Raw genomic sequence first — 11,034 nt, 5'->3', positions numbered from 1 at the left:
TACGTTCACAATCCGATAGAAAGACGTTACTGTATTACTTTACTGTATCATTTTATTTTAATTGTGTGTGTGTATTTTCGTATAAGCACTATTTTCCGTTCTATAAAATTCAAAAAGTATATTTTAATTTTTACAGAACGGGAAAGTTATTATATTACTGAAACAGTGTCACATTTTGAGACAAAGAACACAATGAAATAACAAATCGTACTGAAAAAAGCTGTGAGATTTTAAAAACAGACTCTCGCCTTTTAAAGGTTAAAACATTTAATATTTTTTTATTTTAATATTCTAGTACTCTACATTATAGCAATTTAGCTTTTTAAAAATTACTTAAAAATATCGAGTAAATATGAGAAAATTGAGCTGGTAGACTCTTGAAAAATTCATTAGTATACATTTTGAAACTCGATTGGTTGAACATTCAGATATCTATTTTGAATTTATATATAATATTCAAACATTCATCTAAAAAATACATGCGAACTCACGCATGTTAAAATATATAGGATTTTTTTGAAGTATTTAATTTGAATCTTAGGGGGAGGCCTCCATAAGGTTTAATCATTTATTCGGACGATGTACTGTGACTCACTCGGAATGTCTCTGCGTCAGCGACTGAGCGGGTATCGTGTGCTGCTGATGTACGTGATCCCGTTGTACGCGTCTCAGAGCAGGGCAAGTAGAATCCGACAATGTGGATATTCTATTTTCATCGGTTTTATCGCGGATACCCGGCAGCTTCGGCTGCATTGTGACACGCGAGAGAGACTGATTCCTCTGCTGCTGGTAGTGTTGAGGGGTTTGATGCAAATACACTGCGGACTGCCGCATTTGCGCCGCGTATCTAAGCATAAACGTGAGTAGAGAGTGAATATCTTTCGTGGAGATCGATTTTCATTTTCTTTTTCTCGATATTTCCGTAACTTATAATAAATCCTTAGGAATTTACGTGTTCGTACCTTTCTTCAGAATAGAAGTAACCGTCATTGGTCGTATCTGACGGGTTCACTATATCTAAGCTGGATTTAGGCCTCTGCGGACGTCTTTGTTGATCCGGAGGTCTCTCGCATTGCGTGGGTTGTTGCTGGGGACGTCTCGCTGCTTCATACTCGAGAAAGTCTGCGCTATGCGGTCGCGGTGGTGGTTGAGTTCTAGATTGCCTTACTATTGCCACTAAACAGAATAAATTACAATGCCCTTTTTTGTATTACCACGTTTCCAAAATAAACGATCCAAATTACAACGATTCGACGGTCTTCGTGACATATATTATGCAACGCATATGTCATGCAGTAAAAAGAAGTTGAATTTCACTATAAAAATAATGATACGTAAAAGAAGATATAGGTCATCGTTGTAATTATTATAATGACGCGATAATACAAGATAAAAATAGTATCCATTTCTAAAATTAACTAGTAATAAAATAATAAAGTTTCATGATTTTGCCAAATTAATATTTGATTGCATTAATTAAAAAAAATACCGTTCACACTTACGTTTTTCAACAGAATTTAGAGGAGAGAACACTTTTTTAGAATAATCACATTTCAGAATAATCAATTCTTTTTGCGCTTTAAAGTAATATAAGATATTACAAGACACGATGAAAATCGCCATTGGCGATGCGACAAAGTTAGCGAAGGAATTATTTCTATTTTTTCAGGAATTTCCGTCTTCTTCATGCAATAATGCATATCGCCTCCACTGTAGAATTTTTCAAACGCGCGTCCTTAACAATTCGATAAGAAAGCTCGCTTTGTGACTTAGAAGGACATTGTTACAAATACATTCGCGTAGAATATTTTCATCTTTATTCTCCGGGAAGGGTATCGGCCGGAATGAAATGCCGGCCGTACTAATTACAAGCGCCTTTGTAGGGATCTCTCGCTTAAGAACAGAAGGTAAAGCAAAAGAATGCACAAAGACTCACTGTTCGGCGGCGTGATGACGGGGGAATGCAGTTGCTGCAGATGCTGTTGTTGCGCGTACACGGGGATGGGAATGGGCGCCGGTGATGCGCCCTTGGTGTAACCCACCGGACCTGCAGGTCTTTGATAAAGCTGTGGAGTGCCATAGACCTCCTCGTAATCGCCGTTGCCCCTGCTGCTGGTCCTCGGTTTCGCACTGCGACCGTACGTGTCAGGAGTTCTTCTCTCCGTCGACTGGGTGGTCTGACCGTAGCCGTAATGCAGGCCCGATTTGTCGATTCGCAGACTCTGTTGTGACGGCTGATTCATCCGCGTGCCGTAGATCGTGTTGTTCCTTTCGTAATCGGACATCGGGCTCTTGCTCGTAACCGTGACGTCCGGTGAGACTGGGCTCTTCCGGTAGTCCATATCCGGCGACGGCGTCGAGTACTCGTTCGAGCCATCCGTCAGTCTTCTAGGCTTCGGCGGTGCGTTCGCGTAAATCGGCTGTCCGAATTTTGTTCGAGGCATAGGTTGTATCGTTTGAACGCTGCCCGTACCAGGATGTGATATCTGCTGGGGCTGCTGTTGCTGTTGCTGTTGCTGCGGCGACTGTTGGACCACGTGCTTATGTAATTGCGACGACTGATGGGTCGGAAGTGCGTTCTGATGCGGCAAGTGATAATGAAGCAACGCTTGATGTGGATGCGGCTGCAATTGCTGCGACGGCAGCAAATGTTCGTATTGCTGCTGCTGCTGCTGCTGCTGCTGCTGCGGCTGAGAAGTGCCGGGCTGGCCGTATTGCGGCGACTGTTGGACCCAACCATTCATCATCGGATGACCCGAATCGCTCCCGTGATTGTTGTTAGCGGAATTGCCGTTGCTGTTGCTACCGCTGAGGTTCGGGAAAGAGGCAGTGTTTGCGCTGTTCGGGCTGGAGTTGTTATTGGAGGCATGACTGGGATCATCCCGCGACTGGAAGCCGTGAAAGCCGGAGTCGCTGTCGTCGGCACTCTGATTCAGGATCGACGAGATCGACGAGACGCTAGGTCGAGCGCTTCGTTCACCATCCTGCGCTATTTCTATGACTACCGCGGCCTCGCCTGCGCCACTAATAAATGTAAAAATTGAAAAATCAGATATTATTTTTAGCCCGCACTACTCGATATCGAGTCTTTTTCACCCATCAAGCTTGCAAAAAACCGACAGTTTAATATCGTTGAAGATAATTTATCGATAATTGAAGGAAGTTAAGTCATAAGATTATGTATAATAAATATCCTGTCGATTCGACTTGAAAATTAGTATCAGTTTGATATTAATAGGATTATTGGAAATATTAATAGGATTATATTGAGATTGTCGGATATATGACGCATATATATATATAAATGAAACGAATTAATTTTAATACGTTTCTCTAGGAGTTTTGAAAATTCCTCGCATTGTTAAATACACAGAAATTAATACTATTCCGGATAGTGAAGCTAGAATTTTAACATTTCGACTACATTTCGGACATGCAAATAAAGTTTCAACTAAAAGATGAACAAAGCTCATGAGAAACAAGCGTTCGTTGTCCGCTGCTGCGTCTACTATGTCGTGCTGCTGACGACGTGCTAATGGACAACGAGCCAGCCCAGGCTCATCTCGCCTGGACCGGCAGTATCTCGCGGGTCGAATAACTCGAGAAACTAACTAACGAGTTAGTTACACCGTGATAACGCGCGAACGACAGATGCACTGCAACGTCCGCATCACGATACTTTCGCGTGCAAATAAACGCGAGTAGCCACGCCGTCCTAGTTTCCTTCGTGGCGCATCAAAGAGATGTTCATCGTCACTCCGTTGCACTGTCGAGCTAATTTCGGGATCTTTGTTCGTATCTCTGGACGGAGTTTACTGTCGAGTTGTCGTTTTAAAAGATGACATCTTTCAAGACGTCGAGGGTAGTTCAGACAACGGGGAAGTTTTCGTACATCGTGAGGGCTTTTATTTTCGCGGAAGATTTTCAGTACGAAAGGAAGAGAGAGATAAGCTACAACGAAATTTTTATAATATCCAAAGGTTTCAGATTTCATGAATTTTGAAAAATCCTTGTACGTACTCGTAAAAAGTGGGGTCAGATATAAATGTGAGGCAAAATTTCTATGCGAACAAAATGCAGATGCGCGTAATGCGTGAAACAGACCTGTATGAATGCCGAATGGAATACGGAAGAAAGTAACAAGCGGATGAGAGTAAACTGGAAGGATTATTTCCACAAAGAAATGCGTCATATGAAAAATTAAAAACACGTGCAACATGATAGATGAATGTAACAGCAGCGATTATTACAATAATAGATTAAAAGAATCACTCGGGTTTTTTTTTATCGATTGCATCACTGCAACTTTCGTTTTTCGTATCCGTTTTATCTATTCATGCAGAATGGCAAGAGAGATAAAAGATGCACCTATTCCACGTTTTAAACTAATAATTATTAACGCGTCAAAAGCGTGCCTGACTAAAGCCACTCAAATTGGCATTCCTTAATTAGGATTAAATTATTAAATTAATTAAATTCATTTTTTATGGATTAATAAGGAAGTCGTTAAGGTTTAATGTAAATTGTACTTGTTCTCGGCTTTCTACACAATATCGCATAATTACTGTATGTTTCCCGTGAGTCTATTAAACAGCTTAAAAATACATGCAGGAAACTTACGGGCTAGGATCTTGTAAAAGCGTTGCCAGAGTCAGAGCATTCACCCACTGGTTCATACTCTCTCGACTGTCAGCCGCGAAGTGGTAAGTCCTCATGTTCGCGTGTTCGGCCTTGAAGGCGAACTTCTTGTTGACTTTGTCTTCGGGTTTGCAGACAGTAACTCTGTACGAAGGTAGTAATATCGAACCTAGCAGTTTCTCCTCCTCTGGGCCTGAAAATTAGTAAATTGCTACACTGCAATAAAAGCTACGGTGACGAGACTGGTCTTGTTTCAAAAACAATCAAGCAAATAATATCTAATTTCACATTGAAATTCCGCGCACAGTTAATTGCCGGGCACATGATATTTTAATGTGCCTTAATGTTCAATTGCAGAAAAATATTTAACTGCATTTTCAAATACAGCTAAATATAAATATAAATAACTATGATAAATCACTATGATATATTTTCGTACATTTCGTAACGAGAAAACTTCGGATGTATGCCACGTTCAGATAGTCGGTCAAACGCAAAAATATTTATAACATCTTGTTTTCAATTCTGACTAGTTCAAATATACCATTTGATGATATAACTGCAATATCCTCTATTTATTCTCTCTCTCTCTCTCTCTCTCTCTATATATCTATCTATCTATCTATCTTTAATTCAAAATTCCCCTCTACAATCTATTCCTATGATTAATGTACGATGTGCATAAAGGCATATACTTCCATATGATGATTTTAAATATTTGCAAAAATCAACATTTGCATATTTGCTGTAGTTCGCGATTGTGTATGACGATATTAATCTCAAGGGACATGAAATTCTATGAATTTTTATCGAATAAAATGCGAGTTTTTAAATGTGTACTCATATACATATATGTGTAATCACGAAATCTCGGCGAATTCTCGAACACTGCGTTTTGGAAAAGCTGGAATTTCAGTCTAAATTAATTTCAGGCTGAGGGATCCACTAACGATAAACGAATGTTTTTATCAATTACACACAAGCTGAAATCTCACTTCAATCACCTAATTCACATGAACAGATTCTTCTTTCGCATTTTGATAGCTAAAAACATTGATTTGTTTGTACATAAATTCTATTATAATTAAAGCAATTAAATGTGTATGAGATCGAAATTTTTTACATTTTATTTTTTGGTGAAATTTTAAATAGATAAAATTTTAATTAAAGATTACATATAATAATTCTGAATGTTTCAATATTAAAAAAATATATATTTTTTTATATTTTTAAAATTTATGAAGCTCCTTCAAGCTTATTTAAGAGAATTTTCTGATCTGAGAACAATAAGTTATCTTTTGCGAATGTAAAAATAGAAAATATTTTCATGATTGTTATTGGTGCTTATTGTGTTAGTTTCAAACAACATTTCAGAATTCAAAGCTAATAATAACATCTAAGGTATAAAGCTATAAGTGAGACGACGTGGAAAGAATGTTTCTTGACGGTATCCATGATTGCATATAGTACAGCTATCTGAAGCAAAACAATCAAAACGCTATTTGCTTCCTATGGGCAGCATTTATCTTCCGCGCCGAAATGTTCATTAAAAATACAAAAGTAATAAAATAATAGAATGATGACACTTTGAAAAAAATTTACATTTTGCATTTAAACTTTGTTTGTTTGTGAATTTTATAAAATATTTTAAACATACTTTTAACATTTAAGAACGTGGAGAAAATGTAAAGAGAATTTAAGAAAGCTTAGCGAAAAATTAATAACTGCATAATAATAAACTCTTTTCAACGTCAAAACGCAGGAGATCGATTATTTTCGATAATGCAAATAAACCTATTTGCGAGAGAAACAATAAGGGAGAAGAGTTTGTTATTGAGTGCTTATTAGCGCCTTTTGCGGATTCGAGAAGGATACTCGAAGAAGTTTCTCGTAGGCTGCTAATTAGAAAACGGTATGCATCGAATCCTAATTTAACTAAAGTTCGCAAACGACACGTTCGAATCGCCGCAAACTTTTAGCAGGAATTTCCTTCTCCATCGGATGATGTGAAAGACACTCTGAAGTGGCGAGTGTATGTTTAGCGAGATATATCTCTGCTGCAGCGATCGTGATACACATATTGAATCAAAGATTCCGAGTGTAATTAGCGTCTCTAATCGAGTCGAATTATAGACGAGCAGCGTTGTCCAGAACAACAGAAAATTGATCGTCTGTGCGATCTAGACTAGCATGAGCTGTAAAACGGAATAAAATTTGGCGAGATGCCACAATATTTTCGCGAAACTAAATGCACCAAAATAAAAGCTCGTAAATAGGACAGACACGAATCGATTCGAACGAAAATTTTGAAAATATTAATGTCTACGAAATTTTCTTTTCGAGAATGATTTTTTAATCGCTCGAGATGATCAAAGATTATATTATATTTGTGTAATGAAAAATCGTTATTTATATTTAAAAAAAGAAACTGTTATTATTCTATTTTGCAATTGCAAAAAACTGGGAGTTTGTCAATTAGATTAATTATGAGAAATCGAACGTTATTAAAGAACTTTAATTTCATGCGAAATGGCCATTAAGGACTCATTTATTCGATTTGCGCAAAACGGTCAACGAGAGAGCTTATTTATACTAATAACTAACTTTATAATTTCCATTAGATTGGTGATTAATAGAGGCTTCTGGAACAATTATTAATAATTATTCCACTCCATAATGTCAATTGATAATTACGCAATGAATAAACGTTACATCTATCGGATTCGAATGCTAAACTGAACGAGCTACATTATTCTGACTAATAAAGCTCATTAAAAACCGATACCCTATTGCGATAACATTACGTGCCGTGCGAAAATAGTAGGAAAAAAAAAGTAATAAAATACGCGAAAAAAAAACTATCGATCGTACAACGCGCAGACTCACCCTTGTAATAAAAGAGGCAGTACTCGGAGAGAACGAACCAACGCTTTTTCCATAGCATAAGACCCTCCGAACCTTGTTTGTGCAACCATCCCTGCAGTGCAACGGGGGCGGAGAGGGGCCTTTTTGCAGCGGGCGAACGTAGACCGCCTTGAGGACCGCTTCGCCTGCGCACCCCCGACACGGAAGCTGCCACCCCCGAGCCATCATGCTTGCTACGTACCTGAACCGGTACGGCGGGCGGTGTGCTCGACTGGACAATCTGTAAAATAAAATGCGCCTTTTCTTATCAAGACACTCATTTACAAATCTTACGAGCGACGTTGCATCAACGTCGCTTGAATTTAGTTTAACTAAATTAAAACTGTCCTACATTCTGAGATTCTGTGAAAGAGGATGAAAAATCAGAAATAGTAATTAAGTAATGGCTAAGATTAATCGCTCATTATTTCTTAATTAGTTTCAAGGACCTTTATGGAACTTCCATTTAACTTAAAATTTAACTACCGCGATGTTTAATGCATATTACTTGAATGTGGAATCTAATCGAATTTTCATTAGGGCGAAATTAATCGCAGGATTTGATCCCGCTGCGCTCATCATTAAAATATACATTAATACGATTTAAAATGGATAGATTTTAGAAGGCGATCCATTTTTCGTGCTACAAATACTTCGAAGTATTATATTTGATCGATCAATCAAGAATGCTTCAAAGCATTTGTAGCATCAAATGAATCGTAGTCTTAATTTAAAAAAAAAAAAAAACATCTATTCACACGACATGACATATAAAATGCGATGGAATATTTTATTATGCAAAATATAAGTTTATTTATTATTATTTACAAGACACTTGCGTATCATGTCATGGTGTCGAGACGAGGCATTGAGCAGCTTCAAACATTATCCAAGTTCGAAGAGTTCACAACGTAAATGCGATTTCGCGAGATAAAGATAGAAAGCTGGAAGTAATAAATCTTGGGTGAAATTTGGAATCTTTCGCGCGCCACGATCAGCACGCGGCCGAGATCTCGACACCTTTTATTCGGTGCCTTCTCCGAATGCGGCTGATCGAAATCCGTTTTTCCGCTTGCCGACGCGCCACGTTATCGCACAAAATTGCCGTTGGCCGACAAAAATTTCGCCACGCCACTCGGAACGTCTATCCGATAATGAAAAGCCATAGAAACGAAAAAAGGAAGAAAAGACCGCCGGTGCAGATAGCACGATCGCCGTTCGAACGTGAAATTCGTCCGACCCGTCGATTTTTCTCTTCTTGCGACGCTTGTTGGGAAGAAAAGAAAAACACAGATCGATATCCGAGGAATGAAACGACCGTTAAATAACTAATTACTCAATAGACGTGTGTTGGATAGCGGGATACATTTTCAGTGACGAAAAAAAGCACGTGCCTCCGCAAAGTCCAGTTGGATTTAATTTCTCGAAATAGATCGGGTGTATATTATGCAGCCTTGCTATCGATTTCCCTCTACCTTCCTATCAGATTTAAAAATACATGCGCAAAAGAGCGCCGAGGTATCGGTCTCGGTACAAAAGATCGGAGAGAGTCGTGGGAACACTCGAAACTCCATTCCTGACGTGGAAATGAATAATTTACCGCCCGCTCTATCTCGTCTGACTCTACCTAGTTCTCCGTTTTTCCCTAGAATTTTACGAGACATCCCGAATGCACGAAAAATAGTTTACATATTTCCTACGCTCGCAACTTTCGTTCGTACTATGCGCAAGATATTGCGACGGCAAGATATTGAACGACAGAACGTTAGCATTAATGTCGTTCGGAAAGTACATAGTTTACAACTCGCCGGCGAATCAATATGCCATTTCGCAATATTTTTCCGTTGTGTTCTTTCATGCGTTATTAAAATTTATAGATGGAATCACAAATTTGCAAGTTTATAAGCATCTATCGCAAGATGCTGTTCGCCGGAAAATCTCGGCGGTTTTATGCGCAATGCGTATACTGCTTTCCCAGAGTTGCCATAAATTCCTAAAATTTCATTTTTTTATTTACAGTTTATTTTTACAGTTTCCCCAGCATATTAAGATCTCTTTAATATATGTCTAGTGAATATCAATATTTAATTGCGACATTACAGTAGTTTAGTTGCGTCTCTAAGTTCGAAAAAATTAATTCGGCGCGCAATTCAAATGACTACAAATATAGTACATATCTATGTACATTATATAATATATATAATTCACATGGATGAATTATTTAAGCTGTTAAAGATCCCGTTTCAACCGTTATCGACCTCTCTTTATTTCCTGTTTCCTCTTGGTTGTGTTTTCACATTTATGATCCAAAAAGATTCCTTATTTTCATATGTTTCGTTAATTTCGTTAATTAGACAAAATTTCATGATTTTCTCGAATTTTCAATATTTTGAATTTTTTTGTATTTTAATCCTGATTTTTGGAAACCATTAAATATTTTTGTTGAGAGAGTAATTTAACATAGCAATGTAAATTACTATTAATATTATTGACGCTACTTGCATTCAATTGTTAAACTGGTAATATTTCAAAAGGTGTGACGTGCGCTGTTATATCTCTTTAAAACCAAGAATTCTAATCTTGCAGAAAAATTCCCTGACTTTTCCCTGATTTCTCTGAACGTTTTCAATTTCCCTGGCATTTCCCTGATTTTCAGTTTTGATGACAACCATGTCTCCTTACATTCGACAACATTGCACTTTCAGACGCGACACTTGCCAAATCTTACTTCTCGGAAGAGCTTCTATCAACAAGAAACTTGTAGATACGTTTTATCTAAGAGGTTATAAGAGGGAGAGGTCCTGGAAAATGCTCCGTTTTCTTGCGACGCCCGCGTAGTTCTCTCTGGCGCTCTCAGAAACGCCGATAACACGAGCTGTATTTTTCAGGAATACAAAGTGCCACGGATGTCTGTTTGAGAAACTTTCAGGATACGACACACGTATATAACGGGCGCACGTATAGCACATATAGTACATTGCAGAGTGTCCTTAAATTGCGAATAGTACGAACTACACCGTTGGCCATTTGCTCTCCTAGAGGATGCATCAAATAACACAATGCATACATTGTCGATGCGAGAGGAAGTACGTCTCTCGTGATTGATCTCTCCTCGCAGAACGGCGCGATTCTCAACGTTACGCAGGAGTTGCCGCGAGAGACGAACATTAGCGCTCGTTTCGCCTTCAGTGCGCGGTTGTCCGTCTCGTCTGTGAAATTTCTCCTATATACGAGCTTTCGTCGCGCCACGAAAAAGCCGGACACGGAAGAGGAGTCGCCCGGGTAATCCGTTAAATTACAAGAGCTGCTCGCGCGCAGTTCCTCGACGACGGAAGCAAGTACGGGTTCGCTCGAGCAAAAAAAGACGAAACCTCCGTCCGGGGTCTGTTCGCCGATCCCGAGGAAAACTTCGTTTCCGCGGGCCGGGAAAAGTGGCCGAACTCTCGCGGCAAACTTTCGCTCTCCCTTCCCGCTCTCGCTCTCTCTCTCTCC

The 11,034-nt window shown here is 38.8% G+C and overlaps 1 protein-coding gene across 3 annotated transcripts in view; it reads right to left on the bottom strand.

The window, feature by feature from the left end:
- Window positions 1-11,034, bottom strand: part of LOC108755157 — a 108,799-nt gene that overhangs the window by 55,090 nt on the left and 42,675 nt on the right. For all 3 annotated transcript variants that reach the window (XM_018498005.1, XM_018498006.1, XM_018498007.1), the window contains 5 exons: window positions 7,525-7,783; window positions 4,621-4,831; window positions 1,937-3,024; window positions 963-1,176; window positions 596-847 (listed from right to left, as the gene is read on the bottom strand). In XM_018498005.1, the coding sequence (XP_018353507.1) occupies window positions 596-847; window positions 963-1,176; window positions 1,937-3,024; window positions 4,621-4,831; window positions 7,525-7,783 (2,024 nt within the window). The remainder of the gene's footprint in view (window positions 1-595; window positions 848-962; window positions 1,177-1,936; window positions 3,025-4,620; window positions 4,832-7,524; window positions 7,784-11,034) is intronic.

This window comes from Trachymyrmex septentrionalis, unplaced genomic scaffold (genome assembly GCF_001594115.1).
Source record: "Trachymyrmex septentrionalis isolate Tsep2-gDNA-1 unplaced genomic scaffold, Tsep1.0 scaffold85, whole genome shotgun sequence".
NCBI lineage: Eukaryota > Metazoa > Arthropoda > Insecta > Hymenoptera > Formicidae > Trachymyrmex > Trachymyrmex septentrionalis.
Note: the sequence above shows the minus strand (reverse complement) of the source record. Positions and strands in the feature narration are given on the sequence as shown.